The 18,208-nt window shown below is 43.7% G+C and overlaps 1 protein-coding gene across 1 annotated transcript in view; it reads left to right on the top strand.

Moving 5' to 3' along the window:
* Positions 1-18,208, top strand: part of PRTG (protogenin) — a 219,702-nt gene that overhangs the window by 155,554 nt on the left and 45,940 nt on the right. Inside the window, exons 12-15 of the mRNA XM_063926136.1 lie at positions 2,951-3,046; positions 8,493-8,679; positions 9,793-9,920; positions 10,754-10,924. Of these exons, the coding sequence (XP_063782206.1) occupies positions 2,951-3,046; positions 8,493-8,679; positions 9,793-9,920; positions 10,754-10,924 (582 nt within the window). The remainder of the gene's footprint in view (positions 1-2,950; positions 3,047-8,492; positions 8,680-9,792; positions 9,921-10,753; positions 10,925-18,208) is intronic.

The following is an 18,208-nucleotide window of genomic DNA, read 5'->3' as shown; positions in this document are numbered from 1 at the left end:
CAGTGCCAGCTACACATGATAGTGTTCACGTTTTAGGGCAGGGTGCTGATCACAAGGAGGGCACATTTTTAAGTAAGGAGGGCAAAATGATGTACATACTGTAATGCTTGGTGCTCCTCCACCCACATGCTGAAGCAGGGACAGTGCGCGCCGAAGGCGCGCAGCAAAAATTTAGGGGCGTTGCTTCGTGGGGAAGGTGCATGACCACAGAATAGTGGCAATTCGCATTACACCACATAGTAGTGCAGCTAATACACTTTGCACCAGGTAGAACCTCCTATACACTTTGCGCCAGGCAGAGCACGTTAGACACTTTGCGCCAGGCAGAGCACGATAGACACTTTGCGCCAGGCAGCGCACGATAGACACTTTGCGCCAGGCAGCGCACGATAGACACATTGCCTAGCCACAGACGCCTAGTAGATACACTACATGATATGCCCCCCAGCAGTGCCAGCTACACGTGACATGCCCCCCAGCAGTGCCAGCTACACGTGACATACCCCCAGCAGTGCCAGCTACACGTGACATGCCCCCCAGCAGTGCCAGATACATAAATGGCCACACAGTGCAGATATGCCCCCAGTGCCAGATACATAAATGCCCCCACAATGCCAGATACATAAATGACCACACAATGCCAGATACATAAGTGCCCCCACAGTGCCAGATGCATCAATGACCCCACAGTGCCAGATACATAAGTGCCAGATCCATAAATGCCCCCAGTGCCACAAAACATAAATGCCCCCACAGTGCCAGATAAATAAATGCCCGCCGTGCCACAAAACATAAAAGCCCCCACAGTGCAGATATGCCCCCACAGTGCCAGATACATAAATGCCCCCAGTGCCAGAAACATAAATGCCCCCACAGTGCCAGAAACATAAATGCCCCCACAGTGCAGATATGCCCCCACAGTGCCAGAAACATAATGCCCCCACTGTGCCAGAAACATAATGCCCCCACAGTGCAGATATGCCCCCACAGTACCAGAAAAATAATGCCCCCACAGTGCAGATATGCCCCCACAGTGCCAGAAAAATAATGCCCCCACAGTGCAGATATGCCCCCACAGTGCCAGAAAAATAATGCCCCCACAGTGCAGATATGCCCCCACAGTGCCAGAAAAATAATGCCCCCACAGTGCAGATATGCCCCCACAGTGCCAGAAAAATAATGCCCCCACAGTGCCAGAAAAATAATGCCCCCACAGTGCAGATATGCCCCCACAGTGCCAGAAAAATAATGCCCCCACAGTGCCAGAAAAATAATGCCCCCACAGTGCCAGAAAAATAATGCCCCCACAGTGCAGATATGCCCCCACAGTGCCAGAAAAATAATGCCCCCACAGTGCAGATATGCCCCCCACAGTGCCAGAAAAATAATGCCCCCACAGTGCAGATATGCCCCCACAGTGCCAGAAAAATAATGCCCCCACAGTGCCAGAAAAATAATGCCCCCACAGTGCAGATATGCCCCCACAGTGCCAGAAAAATAATGCCCCCACAGTGCCAGAAAAATAATGCCCCCACAGTGCAGATATGCCCCCACAGTGCCAGAAAAATAATGCCCCCACAGTGCAGATATGCCCCCACGGTGCCAGAAAAATAATGCCCCCACAGTGCCAGAAAAATAATGCCCCCACAGTGCCAGAAACATAAACGGCCCCACACAGTGCCAGACAGATTTTAACTTACCTGTCACTGCGGTGCTGCTGGGAGCAGGGAATACTGCTGTGGGCGCGGGCGGGCCGCGGACGGAGGATCGAAACTGTCTGCACGCTATGCACGCTGCGCGGCGCCGGCGTCCAACGTCAGACGCCGGCGCCGCACAGCGCGCTGCATAGCGCACACAAGCGGCCGGGAGTGGGACACACAGAGGCTGGCTCCAGGCAGGAATATGGCGGCCGCAGCGTGCGGCGCCCTGTAAGAGTGGCGCCCCGCGCGGCCGCTCTAGTCGAACATGCCTGGAGCCGGCCCTGGTAGGGGCATGCCCAGCGCTCTGAGCTGCTAGCCATGCCCCCAGCCCCTCTGTCTCCCGTCAATTGACACTGTGTGCATACGCACAGCATCTATTCACCGCTGCTCTGCTAAGCGGGGCAGTGAGTGACAGAATCCTCCGTACTCCACCCACCACCATCACAGGACACTGCGGCCTGCGGGTGGGGCAGCGCGTCAGTGCCCAAAAAATGTGACTGTTTGGCAAAACTCGGTACAGTTGGGAGGTATGATAATATATTTAAGATTGTAGACTTGTGAGCAGTCCCTTATCTATTTGTCTATGTTAATGCCCTCTCTTGTTTTTTACAGTGTCTATTCCCATCAGGAAATCACTGCAGAATATTATGGAAAGATATAAAACAAAACTGTTAATAAATAAAAGTGTTGGTGTAGGATACATAGGTGTAAGATTATACCTCAATACAGTAAAACTATGGGGAAGGTGAACATAAACCAGAGGGTGATTAAAGTTGAAGGGTATATCTCAGGCAATTGTGAAATGTACAGAGGTGACGTTGATTAATGTGAAGCTAAAGGTTATGAAAGCGTGCTTTCTCCCTCCTTTACAGTGCTGCCAGAGGCGTATATTATGGACACTCCATAGAAATTTAGAGAGCAGCCTTATTAATCCTACTATACACTTCCGTCAGTAGAAAAAGGGGTTTTCAGCTGTGACCTACCATCAGTACACATGAATAAGGAAATGTCTGTCTTCTTCATCCTGTATTGCCTTGAGCATGTCTTTCAACAGATATAATTACATATAAATATTCTGAAAGTGCACTAAGAATAGTAGTTTACTCCACATGGTGTATAGAAATACATAAATAACAAGAGTGTATCTCGAAGATCTCTGTGCAGAGCAGTGATGTGAAATGGATGTTATGTAACCCCACATAGCTTGGGTGTTTTTATGTATAAGTCATTGTGTTTTGTCTCTATTGCAGATCCCAGGAGAAAGTACCATGTGAGGTTGCTTGCTTTTAACAATATGGATGAAGGTTATCAAGCGGACCAAACAGTCAGCACACCAATTTGTGTTTGTAAGTGACTCGGAACATCTCCAAAAACATCATGTGCGAAAGATAATTTAAAGTTTAATCATCGTCACCAACATGGAGGCTGCCATTTTGTAGAGTGTGCCAATTTGAAGGAGAAGGCAATCCTATTAAGGCTCAGCACACAAAATGACTGCGGGGGTAATTCAGATCTGATCGTAGCAGCAAATTTGTTAGCAGTTGGGCAAAACCATGGCCCTCATTCCGAGTTGTTCGCTCGCAAGCTGCTTTTAGCAGCATTGCACACGCTAAGCCGCCGCCTACTGGGAGTGAATCTTAGCTTATCAAAATTGCGAACGAAAGATTCGCAATATTGCGAAAAGACTTCTCTGTGCAGTTTCTGAGTAGCTCGAGACTTACTCTGCCACTGCGATCAGTTCAGTGCTTGTCGTTCCTGGTTTGACGTCACAAACACTCCCAGCGTTCGCCCAGACACTCCTCCGTTTCTCCAGCCACTCCCGCGTTTTTCCCAGAAACGGCAGCGTTTTTTCACACACACCCATAAAACGTCCAGTTTCCGCCCAGAAACACCCAATTCCTGTCAATCACATTACGATCACTAGAACGAAGAAAAAACCTCGTAATGCCGTGAGTAAAATACCAATCTTCATAGCAAATTTACTTGGCGCAGTCGCAGTGCGAACATTGCGCATGCGCAATTAGCGGAAAATCGCTGCGATGCGAAGAAAATTACCGAGCGAACAACTCGGAATGACCACCCATGTGCACAGCAGGTGGGGCAGATACCTGTATAACATTTGCAGAGAGCGTTAGTTTTGGGTGGGCTATATTGTTTCTGTGCGGGGTAAATACTGGCTGCATTATTTTTACACTGTAATTTAGATTTCAGATTAAACACACCCCACCCAAATGTAACTCTCTCTGCACATGTTATATCTGCCTCTCCCCCCCTGCAGTGTACATGGTTTTGGCCAAATTATAACAAATTTGCCGCTGCGATCAGGTCTGAATTAGGCCCTGCATTGGGTTTGGGTGAGAGGTACACAGTAATTGAAGTGGCAGAGGCTCATGCAATAAATATAGACAGCGGTGCTTGTACTAGACACAATACCATACTAAGCATAAAGAGGCCACAATTAGCATTTACTTATAAGCAGAGCAGGAACATTGTCAGGGATTGCATCCTGGAAAAAAAAAGTTGCTATTTTTGGTTAATTGATTGCATGTAATGTTTCCAAAACCATTGAATATTGTATGTATATAATGTATATCACAAATATAGTATATATTGAGACAGGAATTTATCAAAGGCAGGACCATCAATCATTCCCTGGTCACACTGTTTCTCCACCTTCCCTTGAATCAGAGGAAATCCCTCTACAACCCCCCAAGCTTGCTTGCTCCTCTCTAAACCTAATACTTGTAACGTGAGCGTAGGAGGAAGAGCACTTCATAGGTGATGGTGTAGGGATTTCCGCCTGCTGCCTGTGTTGTGAACAGGCAGTGCTGAGTCACATGATGACTGGCAGCTCTGCTAACTCAATAAGTGAGGCTGTGGTGTGTCAGCATGCTAATGAGGTCACTGAGAGGGGTATGGGTCATTAGGTCGACATGGAAAAAGGTCGACATGGATTTTTGTACTTTTATTTGGTGTCGTTTTCTTCGTAAAGTGACAGAGAACCCCAGTTAGTGCACCGTGTCCCCTCGCATGACTCACTGCGCTCGCCATGCTTCAGGCAAGGTGCCTCACTCCGCTACTGCTGCGCTTAGCACAGGTTACTATTCCCAGTCGTAGTCCACGTGGATCGTAAAGTATGAAAAAGTTAAGAAAATGAAAAAGAAAAAAGAAAAGTTAAAAACTCATGTCGACCCTTTTCCATGCTGACCTTATGACCACGTCGACATAGAGACCATGTCGACATAAGCATGTCGACCAATAGTGGTCGACCTTAGTCTTGTCGACCTAATGACCGTATCCCACTGAGAGACTTGGTCTGAGAGAGGATATGAGCAGGGATTCCTGGGAAGGGGACATACAGTAATGCTGAGTACACACTAGTGTGACGGCTCGGCTGTCTGGCTAATCCGACGATCTATCTGACGATTGATAAGTACATACACACATATGAATCATCAGACCTGTGTGTCATGCCTGATGTCAGAACTGGGTGGGTCAGTCACCAGTGACCTCTGCAGCATGTGACCGCCCGTACTCACAGCACGATGCACCAATATAGCTGCAGATATACTGCCATCGGCTGTGCCGCACAGCTGAAGCGATATGTCTGTGAACTATGTCATTCGCATACTGTACATATCGCTGACACACACCCGCCAATACTGAATTGAATTCAATTGAACGGCCAGTATATGGCCAGTGTGTACCCAGCTTAAGTGATATATTACATATACATATAAGATCCTGCGCTGATGACAAAGGTGCATTAACATATAGGGGTATATGCAATTGCGGTCGAATTCCCGAAATTGTCGAATTTCTGGACTTTTTCGCCAAAAAAAAAAAATCGTCAATGCAATTCAGTACTTTCCGTCAAAAAAACGGACTTTCAAAATTAGACTTTTTGAAATTCGACTTTTGTCAAATTCGACTTTTCTGCAATGATACAAGTGCTGCAATTCGACCAAAGTATATTCAATTGAAGTTTGGAAATTCGACAACAGTGCTTTTAGACAGTAAATTCGACATTTTCAATCCGCCACACTTTAATGGGTGAAACTATTAAAAAAAAATTAAAACATGTTTTTTTTTGTGTTTTTTTTTTATTGATAATAGCATATCTATTTATATTAGAAGGGATTAGGTACTTGGTTTGTCTTTTTTGGAGGCACAAGTATTATTTATATATTTTTTAAAATAATATTTTTTTTTTATATTTTTTTTAGATAGAATGGTAAAATTCAGAAAAAAAATGGCGTGGGGTCCCCCCTCCAAAGCATAACCAGCCTCGGGCTCTTCGAGCTGGTCCTGGTTCTAAAAATGCGGGGGGGAAATTGACAGGGGATCCCCCGTATTTTTAAAACCAGCACCGGGCTCTGCGCCTGGTGCAAAAAATACGGGGGACAAAAAGAGTAGGGGTCCCCCGTATTTTATACACCAGCATCGGGCTCCACTAGCTGGACAGATAATGCCACAGCCGGGGGTCACTTTTATACAGTGCCTTGCGGCCGTGGCATTAAATATCCAACTAGTCACCCCTGGCCGGGGTACCCTGGGGGAGTGGGGACCCCTTCAATCAAGGGGTCCCCCCCCAGCCACCCAAGGGCCAGGGGTGAAGCCCGAGGCTGTCCCCCCCATCCAAGGGCTGCGGATGGGGGGCTGATAGCCTTGTCAAAATTGAAAGAATATTGTTTTTTCCAGTAGTACTACAAGTCCCAGCAAGCCTCCCCCGCAAGCTGGTACTTGGAGAACCACAAGTACCAGCATGCGGGAGAAAAACGGGCCCGCTGGTACCTGTAGTACTACTGGAGAAAAAATACCCAAATAAAAACAGGAGACACACACCGTGACAAGTACAACTTTATTACACACTGCCGACACACACATACTTATCTATGTTGACACGAAGAAGTCGGTCCTCTTCTCCAAGTAGAATCCACGGGTACCTGAAAATAAAAGATAATTATACTCACCTGATCCAGGGTCCAGAGATAAATCCACGTACTTGTCAAAACAACAAAACGAACACCCGACCAGCGGACTGAAAGGAGTCCCATGTTGACACATGAGACCCCTTTCCCCGAATGCAGACACCCCCGTGACAGCTGTCACTGAAGTGTCTCTTCAGCCAATCAGCGAGTGCAACGTCCTTGCACTCTGCTGATTGGCTCTGTGTGCGTCTGAGCTCAGACAGCGCATCGCAAAGCCTCTCCATTATATTCAATGGTGGGAACTTTGCGGTTAGTGGTGGGGTCACCCGCGGTCAGCGGCTGACCGCGGGTAACCCCGCCGCTGACGGCAAAGTTCCCACCATTGAAAGTAATGGAGGGAGCTGTGCGATGCGCTGTCTGAGCTAAGACGCGCACAGCCAATCAGGTGAGCGCTACGACGTGGCACTTCCTGATTGGCTGAAGGGACCTCAGTGACAGCAGTCACATAGGGTCCCGGCATTCGTGGAAAGGGGTCTCATGTGTCAACATGGGACCCCTTTCAGTCCGGTGGTCGGGTATTCGTGTTTTTTTTTGTTGCCAAGTACGTGGATTATCTCTGGACGTGGATTATCTCTGGACACTGGATCAGGTGAGTGTTTTTTTTTACACAGGTACCCCGGATCGTCGGAGTCGAGACGTGGCAGTCGGCGTGTCAACATAGGTAAGTATGTGTGTGTCGGCAGTGTGTAATAAAGTTGTACTTGTCACGGTGTGTGTCTCCTGTTTTTATTTGGGTATTTTTTTCCCAGTAGTACTACTACAGGTACCAGCGGGCCCGTTTTTCTCCCGCATGCTGGTACTTGTGGTTCTCCAAGTACCAGCTTGCGGGGGAGGCTTGCTGGGACTTGTAGTACTACTGGAAAAAACAATATTCTTTCAATTTTGACAAGGCTATCAGCCCCCCATCCGCAGCCCTTGGATGGGGGGGACAGCCTCGGGCTTCACCCCTGGCCCTTGGGTGGCTGGGGGGGGGACCCCTTGATTGAAGGGGTCCCCACTCCCCCAGGGTACCACGGCCAGGGGTGACTAGTTGGATATTTAATGCCACGGCCGCAGGGCGCTGTATAAAAGTGACCCCCGGCTGTGGCATTATCTGTCCAGCTAGTGGAGCCCGATGCTGGTGTATAAAATACGGGGGACCCCTACTCTTTTTGTCCCCCGTATTTTTTGCACCAGCACCAGGCGCAGAGCCCGGTGCTGGTTTTAAAAATACGGGGGATCCCCTGTCCAATTTCCCCCCCGGATTTTTAGAACCAGGACCAGCTCGAAGAGCCCGAGGCTGGTTATGCTTTGGAGGGGGGACCCCACGCCATTTTTTTTCGGGTTTTTCCCGTTTTTCCCCGTTTTTTAAAATCGCGGCAAAATACGGCAAATCGGCCGTTTTTCGCCCGCGGGACTGTCGACTCCGTTTTCCATTGAATATGGTGAATTTCGGCAACCACTTGCCGAAATTGGACGGTCGAATTGTGTTGAATTAAAAAACGTCGATAATGTGCCGCGATTCGCCGCTAATTGCATATACCCCATAGCCATTTGGCCCATACATTATTTTTCCATAATACAATAAGATAACGCCACAATTTTTTACATTAAGAAACCTTCAATAGCAATATAATTTGTTCCTAAGGGTAACATAAATATTTTTTTTACATTTTTTATATTTAAACTCAAATCCTGCCACAAGGTGAATTTACGAGGTATTTATTTTTAAGCGTTGAAATAGAAAAACTACCATAACTTTCTAGCAGCTTCCAGTAAATGTAACACAGAAGAATAATTCTTCACTTCTGCATTCAAATAGCTGTCCCTGATCACATGATACCCCCTCCTCCGCCTCCTCACCATCTGTATGCCAATGCAAACAGCTCTTCTGCTATCTACCTACACTGGGGGCGACCTGCATTCTCCTCTGGACAGGCGATAAACTATACCGTGCGCTGCAATCCCGTGGGCCTGCAGAATGCTTCCTTAGTGAGCTATCTCCAAACGTAAGTAAAGTTCTGCACTGTTCACTTGATGATGGTTTGGGGATAAAGTGATTCATGTATTATGTTATTTTGTTACCTTTCTATTGTCATGAGATAGATTCCCCAACAAAACTGGAAAATATTTAAAGCAGAGGTGGGCAATTATTTCAGCTGGTTGTCCATTGGGCAGGTTTTGTTGAACTGTCAAAGGCTGCAAGTGGCGATCCAGGCCACATTCCTCCACCAGCATGTGTATTTGTATACATGATATAGCTATCTACCCACTATATATCTTCCCCAACATTACTTACACAAGCCATCCCCTCTCTGGTGCACCTTACACATATATTCTCTGCAGTGCTTGTTGGCTGCCTGGGCTTGGCTCCAACATTGTATTGTAGTGTGTAGGGTCATCATAACTGATTGCCAGATGCATCATGCTTAGAAAGTGATAAAATGGAGAGTAAAAAAGTACCAGCCAATCAGCTCCTAACTGCCATTTTTCAAACAGCCTGTGACATGGCAGTTAGGAACTGATTGGCTGGTGTTTTTTCTCTCTCCATTTTATCACTCTCCAAGCGATTATGCATCTAGCCCTTAAGTGTGGTGAAAATTGGGACAACCCCAACATTGCTGGCTTTGCTTGACTCAGAAATGCAGGTGTAAGTGGACATGCAATCCTGCAGTTCTTGAGGCATTTGAGCAAAACTAGTCAGTGTAATTTGACCACATATGTGCAGCCAAATTGCCCGCTTATGTGGTTGTTCTGCGATTACTTCAAACAGTCATCTAGCTGCATGTGTGGTTGGCTTTAGCTTAGTGGCCCTTTAAAACATGTTATATAGTAAATTTAAAATAGCTACAGATCCACCAAGTTCAACCTTTCATAAATTCTATTTGTGTTAGGTGTGATTGAAGCTTCTGCAACAGTAAAGTGCAATATATAGTTTGAATGACAAGCCTACAGAATCTTTTATTGCCTGCACGTGTATGTATGTAATCATTTACTGACAGTTCAACAGAACATTACTCTAAGTGTGATTCCGTGTAACTATAAATCCAGACAGACTGGGAATATGATTTCCTGAGTGATAACCAGTTATAAGGACATGTACTTTCCTGTGTGTCCTGCAGGTCAGAGCCTCATATTTTAGTTCAGGATCTTGACGCAAATACCAAGTATGAGTTTGCTGTAAGGCTGCATGTGGACCAGTTGTCAAGTCCCTGGAGTCCTGTGGTTTACCATTCCACCCTTCGAGAAGGTAGGAGTTATGAAAGCCATTTACTTTTATAGTGTATTGAATGCTACTTTTATAGTGTATTGAATGCTGGCAGTCCCACAGGCCTTGTAAAACGGTGTCTACACAGACTGCTGCATGGAATGAGGACAGTTATTGCGAGTGCCAGTCTAGAACACACATTTGTACAGTACATAAAACTGAAAGTGGATCATGTAAATATGATGTATTGTAAGCTTGATGTGTTTAACTTATTTACAATGTTAAATGTAGAAAATGCTTTTTTGCCTTCTGTTCTGTCATAAGTCACAAATTCAGGTAAAATTTGTAGCAGTCCTATTCTTTCTGCTCAGTGAATTGTTTTCCTAATGGCCAGTACAAAGGGGGTAATTCCAAGTTGATCGCAGCAGGATTTTTGTTAGCAATTGGGCAAAACCATGTACACTGCAGGGGAGGCAGATATAACATGTGCAGAGAGAGTTACATTTGGGTGGGGTGTGTTCAATCTGCAATCTAATTTGCAGTGTAAAAATAAAGCAGCCAGTATTTACCCTGCACAGAAACAAAATAACCCACCCAAATCTAACTCTTTCTGCACATGTTATATCTGCCTCCCCTGCAGTGCACATGGTTTTGCCCAATTGCTAAAAAAAAATCCTGCTCCGATCAACTTGGAATTACCCCCAAAGTTTGCTCAGTTTAGAGGCTGCGGTTTAAACTTATGCATCTGTGTTAATATAAAATAGTATAGCTTAGTACACAGCTCTTGCAGCTGTTCAAAACATTCATCTTAACTCACAGACATTTCTAACTGTACTCTACATGTATTGTACCTAAATATTATTGTTCTCATGCAGCCCCCACGAGTCCACCCGTGGGTATCAAGGTGACACTGATTGAGGAAAATACTGCTTTGGTCTCCTGGAAACCACCTGAGAACTTGGATTCTGTTGTCATCCGTTACACAATACTCTATGCATCTAGAAAAGACTGGGCGGCTGGCGAGTGGCAGATCATGCAGAGAGATGGTAATTACCTTGATACTTTTTTCATGTTTATGTGTGTGGTCCTGGTAGCTTTTACAGATATGTGTGCAACCGATCATGTGTGTAGGCATGCGTGCCAATTTACCTCTGGCCCCCCTCCGGGAGATTTGGAGAGGGGTGGTACAGGTGCAGGATGGGGGAGTGTGGTGCCAGTAACAGCATCACTGCGTTACCCTTATTTAAACACCACAGATCAGTATGCATCCTCTTTCCCTTCACTGACTTCTATTGGTGTATAATTCATTCATATGTGGATATTAAATTATGTATGCAAAAATTAGAGGATTTATGATGCCAATTAATAAATAGTTATTACTTTATTACTTTACTAAGCTTGTTCTCATACAGCCTTCCTTTTAATCATTAGGATGTATTGAAGTTAAGAGACCTTAATGTTGGAGCGGTGAATTCATTAATGAATAAATGGACTCTTGTTGATTGAAGCATTCTGGAAGTTTCCACAGATGTTTCTTTTTCATTGAGAAGTTATGCCTGGATAGCCTTAGATCTGGCTTCAGTGAAAGTCAATTAGACTTACAGTCTCTATATTTGTATTTTGATCAGTGTTTTATAGTCTAAAAGTCTGTGAAGTATCCTGACCCATGACAGCTTTATAGCATTATCGCAGAGGTTATGTCACAAAGGACAAGACACAGCTGCTGCATAGAGAGTTCCGCTCACCTAACACCTAATAACTGGAAAAGTGCTGTAGACAATTCCAATTCTGTGGAGAGTTTGTTTATTTCTTTGATCCAGAAAAGCTGCACAAAGGCCTGACAGCAGAAGTCATACTCTGCAAGTCATGCACGTATCGCAGAAGGGGTACATAGCAGTAATATTATTATTATTATTATTATTATTATTAATAATAATAATAATAAAGCCTCTTGCACAGAAGGTCTCTGTGACAGAAGGTCAACATTGATGATGTCCACCTGGTTAAAATGTCGACAGATATATGTCAGCCAGACTGCTGCAGTGTGTAGATATGGGTAATGGTAAGAGCTAAACGTCCAAGAGGCAGGACACTGTGTATTTTTCTTGATAATTGCTCTAAACACTCTTAATTAATCTCACATCTCCCAGTACAATCAACCTTAACATTATGATTAATAATGTGCATTATTTACCAATTATGTTTCATGAATTTTCTCTCTCTGATATATTTAATAGGAGTTATTTGCATGTACTATTATCCCTTAATTTACAAACGTACATTGCTTAATGTTCTGTGTAATATTTTATGCAATGTGCACACTGGGAGCAAGTAAAGACCATTTTGAGCATGGAAAGTGTAGAAAGCCTGATTTTGATACACTGAGCTAAATAATTGCATGAACTAACAGATGTGTTTACGTTTCAATGCCAGTTACAAGGGTTAAAAAACTAGGGCTTCTGTGATTGGCTTGCAAGCCTCATATATAAGAGATATTTTCTCATGACACTGCACATTGATGGATACATTCATAGGGTCAATGCCAAGCCAAACATTATAAGACTATGGGGGGAATTCAGTTGCAAGACATTGCCGCACTTTACAGAGGTTGAGATAGGGTGCAAGCACTGTTAGGCGAATTCCACAGTCGTCCAACCGTGCAAAGGGGGTAAATTGGGCTGCCGTTGCTGGCATTGAACAGGCGCTATAAGGGCTATTCTGCCCCCTTTGCACTTAATTTAATTCACCCCTAAACACATATAACCCAGTGGTTCTTAAACTTTTTTGAATCACTGCGCCCTAGAAAATCTGAATTTTTTTTTCATGGCACCTCTAGGCCAAAAGTTTCTTATTGAGAAATTTAGAAGAAATATTAAATTAAGTAAATTGTTTTTATATGTCATCCTTAGGTTCAACCAAGGGTGTAGCTACCGTAGGTGCAGGGAGTGCAGCTGCTATGGGGCCCAGAGCTGAGAGGGTCCACCTTTCCTGTCACAGTTACACGTGGTATATACATTTTGACCATTGGGTGGTACATAGAGGCCCATACAAACTTTTGCCTGGGGGCCTATAATATATCTAGTTATGCCCCGGGACCTGATCGTTGTAATGTGCTATACAATTGACAGGAGGGCATTATTATGTTATATTGCATAATATGAAAAAGGGCACTGTAATGGGGCACAGTATGAAGTGGGTAGACTGTACTGAAATGGGGGCACTGTGTTTAATAATATGTACTGGCAGCCCTGCAATGTGGCACAATATGAACTAGGGCACTACTATGGTTCATAAAATAAACTAGGGCACTAATATGGGGCATAGCATTAACTAAAGCACATCTAATCAGAAAATTAACTAGGGCACTATTATGGTTTATTAGTAACAACTGCTGCGGTGCGGTATCTCTCTAGAAGCATTGGGACAGGGGCCTCTTCAAAATATTACTATGGGGCCCACAAAGTTCTGGATACACCCCTGGGTTCAACTGTGTGGTGAAGGACATGATTTGCTTGAGTTTGTCCACATATTTTATGATTGGCATCCACCAGCACTGGTTTTGCCTATTACATTGACCATAAATAATTTGAATTGGTCCTGGACCACCAACCTGAGGCACCCTTGCAAGGGTCCCGCGGCACCCCATGGTGCCAAGGCACACAGTTTGAGGACCACTGCTATAACCTATAACGTGTCATATAGTTATTTAACATTTTTGGGTTCACTTGTCATGAGTATTATACATTGCTATTACTTTTTAGATATTAAGTTTTTGTTAAGTTATTGGTGACAGGAGGAGAGTTATGCATTCCCAACATCTTCACAAAGTTCATATTTTCCAGTGTTATTTTCTGGCCTGGCAATTCATTATTTATTGACTCCAGCAAATGAGCACAAATAAGCAGCTCTATTGTAGTCAGATATGCTCAGGTCTCCAGACAGGCCTTGCATTAGTGAAACTTGACCTCTGTGGTCTGTAAGGAGCAGCATACACCTCCTGCGATTGCCAATGCCTTTTGTGCTTTTTCAAATATTGACATGAACGGATTTAAAGAACAGTCAGAGACTGTTTGACGTTTTTTCTCTGTAGGATAATACATGTGAGTTATCTGTATTGTTAGACAAACAAAACATCTTGAAGAAAGCAGGGCTAAGAACAAGCTAATTATTGACTAGTGTCAGAGGTCATCTGCTTTTCTCTGCAGAGGTTTACAAGCAGCTTATTAATAAATAAGACATTTCTAAATCACTAATGTAACACTTACTAATTAAGCATCAGCTAATGACTCATGTTTACGTTCATCTCTTAATAAGGCTGTGCCTCGAGCAGCTGCATATCTAAATCATACTTACCTACTTTCCGGATGTTGCGGGAGACGCCTGATTTTTGCATGTGGCTCACAAATTATGGACAGCTTTATTTATTATTATTATTATTATTACCAGTTATTTATATAGCGCACACATATTCTGCAGCGCTTTACAGAGACTATTTGCCCATTCACATCAGTCCCTGCCCCATTGGAGCTTACAATCTATATTCCCTACCACATGTACTCAAGCACACATTCATACTAGGGTTAATTTGGATTGGGATCCAATTGACCTACCAGTATATTTTTGGATTGTGGGAGGAAACCGGAGTACCCGGAGGAAACCCACGCAAGTAAGGGGAGAATATACAAACTCCGCACAGGTAGAGCCATTACACTGCAATTATCCTTCTTCTTTTTTTTTTTACGTAAACTGTTTTTATTGAGGCAGTAGACAAATGTATGGTACAGCAAATGTCAAACAATAGGAGACAAAATTGTTGCAGGGTAAACATAGCAATGAAGTATAACTTGATCTCCTATAATACAAAAGGGAGTTGTCTATTTTGCAATCTTTAAGCAAATATCTATAGATAAACATTATGGTTGAACAGCTGAGTAAAAGTTAGAAGAGAAGAGAAGAAAAAGAGAAAGGGGAGAAAAGAAAAGAGGGGGAAGAAGGTAGAGTTGCAAAAATTGGGGTAGGTGAGCCTGTCCTAGATGAGCAGGTAGGTCTCAGAAGGAGCTAAAGGAAAGATATGTCTAGTAAGTGGTCTGGAACCTGCTGAAAAGCCAGTAGAATAGGCAGGGGGAGAAAATCTAAATAGATATATAAGACCGATATACAGGTGACTCCTTGAAGTCAAACCAGGGAAACCAGGTGGCTGTAAAGTCAATGGATCTGCCCAGTGAAAAAGAAATCAGGTCCTCCATCTCTAAATAGTAATCTCTCCGGTTAAACAATTGTTTGATCGAGGGGAGCTAGGCAGACCTCCAAAGAATCGGTACAACGGCCTTAGCTGCGTTACTAAGATGTCTCAGCAGTGAGCACTTTTAGGAGTGTGCACTGGCCGAGGTGAGATTGAGGAGCCAAAACTCCGGATCTCTGGGGACCTTGTCCCCCACTATTAGCTCTGAACATTTAAAAACTTCTATCCAAAAGGGAGTTATAAGAGGGAATTGCCACCATATATGCAAGAAGCTTCCTGGATCTCCCCTACACCACCAGCAAAGATTCGATAGAGTGGGAAACATCTTGTTAAGAACATGAGGAGTCCTATACCATCTATATATGAGTTTATAAAGAGTTTCCATCGTTGATAAACATAAAGAGCTCGCCTGGGTGTCACGAAATATCAAGTCCCAATTAGATTGTGTGGCTAAACTCTGCATTTCCCTCTTCCAAGAACTCATAAAAGTAGGGGTTGTGGAAAAAGGTTTTCAATTATAAGCGCATAGATTTGGGAGATAGTGTGAGTGGAAGAACGGGGGGAGACACACATTTTTTCGAAAACGGTGAGCTCTCTAGTTATGTCAGGGATGTTTTTGGAAGATGTTACGAGATGGTGAACTTGGGGAAATTTCCAAAAATCAGGATTTGGTATATTCCAGAGAGATTGGATATCTGAAAATGATCGCACCCTACCCGAACACACCAGCTGACCGACCCTGAACAATCCAACCTCAGCCCAAAGGGTGAAGGCCTTTCCATGGATACCCGGAATAAATTCAGGATTGAAGAGAAAGGAAGTCAAGGGTGACCATTTGGAGGATATGTGGTCCCTCATCCTAAGCTTGTTCCACAATTTAAGCGTGGGGGAGACCGTGGGATGGGATACTTTTGGGAGGTTGGGAAGCCACGTTGCGATTTCTATATAGTATGGTAAACATCCTTCTTCTTAAAGTACCCATTGTTTACAGTCTTTTGCTTTTGTCCATTCTAGAATTCTATTTAACTGTACAGCATGGTAATAGCTGGGAATGTGTGGGAGTTGCTGACCTCCCTGGTGTCTTCTCCGAAATAGGATATCGTGCTTAAATCTAGGTGTTTTGCTGCCCCATACAAATGATCGGATAAGATTCTGAATATCTCGAAACCACGGAGGAGGGATGTGTATGGGGAGGGTTTGAAGGAAAAACAATATCCTTGGGAGGGCATTCATTTTGACTACATTAATTCTACCAAACCAAGATAATCGCAATCTCCTCCACTTTTGGAAGTCCATGCGAATCTTTTTCAATAAAGGGACAAAGTTCAAGGAAAACAATTTAGACAAATCATTGGAAAGCACGACCCCCAAATATTTCAATTTATGGTCATGCCAAGTGAAAGGGAAGGAGTGCTTCAAACCCTCAACTACAGTGGGAGAAGTAGTCAGGTTCAGTGCAATAGATTTGGAATAGGCAATTATCCTTCTGAAATCTAAATCGCTGCACATTTTAAATCGGCCCCATCCTGCAGTGCAACATAGTTTTGCCAAGGTGCACAGTTACTTGCTTTATTCTCAACTCAGAATAAAGCCCAATATCTAGAACAAACATGAGAACAAACGATTACAATGTAAAAGCATATACAGGGACAGATGTATCAAAGCTTAGATACAAAGTGGAGAGAGCTAAAGTACCAGCCAATCAGCACCTGTCATTTTTCAAACGCAACCTGTACAATGGCAGTTGCAAGCTGATTGGTTAGTACTTTATCTCTCTAAAGTTGTTTGCCACAGATAACATTTGATTGTAATATGTTTTATTATAAAAACTTAAGCTGGGTACACACTGGGATGATGGGGATTTGTTCCGACATTGGAACGAATCCCCGTCAGCCCAGAACGTCCGTACACACTGGGGCGATGTTACTGAAGGACGGAACGACCATGTTCCATCCTTCATTAACATAACACAGGACGCTAGAGACGGATGCTTGATTTGATGTGCAGCACATCAAACCAAGCATCTGTTGCATGCGACCACGGGAGCGTACAATCCTGGATACACACTGAGCGATGTAAGCAATATGTTGCACCAAAACAGCATGTTGGTGCGATATCGCTCCAGTGTTGGGTACACACTGGAACGACCAGCAATTGTTCTGATTTTCCCGACAATTTCCCTTGAGCACAGAACAAATGAAATTGAGTGTACACACTGCAATCTTACCAACAACTGAACGATATATTATATGAGATATATCGTTGCTCCTGTACACACTAGGATGATCACTGGCTGATGAAATAATGGCAATATCGCCAGGACGTCTGTTTGGCTGTACACACTGCACTATAGTCACCGAATCACTAGCGATACCGCAAGGCTTTATGTGCAGCACATCAAACCTAATGACATTGCCTGCGACCTTGGGAGCATGTATATTGACCGTACACGCTGAGCGATGTAGGCGATATATCAGCCCAAACTGCCTAATCCAGCGAGTTATCGCTTAGTGTAATTTTAGTATAATTAAAAATTGCATAATACATTCTATCATTACTTAGCTTGTTTTATAGCTTAGCATATAGAACATGTAACCGCATCAATAGAAAAAGGGGAATGTATTGCTGTCTGCTTCATGCTATACTGTATGTCAAATTCTTTTTAAGTTGCTGAAACCAAAAATTATTGAAGACTTTCAATTCAGTAGCATACTGAAGAATTAAAAGAAATAACACTGTTACTAATTACAAGTAGTTTATTTTTATTCGTAGTCCATAAAACATGTAATTATTCATTATTTTAATGATAGAAACCTATTCTGCATTTTTATTTATTGAGGGCTGTTAGACTATATCCTTGGTGGAAGTAATTGTATATCTTAGGTACAGTATAATAGGTAATTTGCAATATATGTGCACCTAGATGGTCCGCCCGTTTTTGTAATCCAGAAGAGTCCAACCACCTGCCTCTTTATAACTACCCCTTAACAGGAATTAAACTTTACTTTTTTTTTCTGCCAAAATATCTTGTCTTCAGTATAGCTTGTTGTTGCCTCATTTATGGCATACCATTAATCATGAGAGTGGG

The sequence above is a fragment of the Pseudophryne corroboree genome, chromosome 6, assembly GCF_028390025.1.
Source record: "Pseudophryne corroboree isolate aPseCor3 chromosome 6, aPseCor3.hap2, whole genome shotgun sequence".
NCBI classification, from domain to species: Eukaryota; Metazoa; Chordata; class Amphibia; order Anura; family Myobatrachidae; genus Pseudophryne; species Pseudophryne corroboree.
This window is presented reverse-complemented; position numbering and strand designations above follow the sequence as displayed.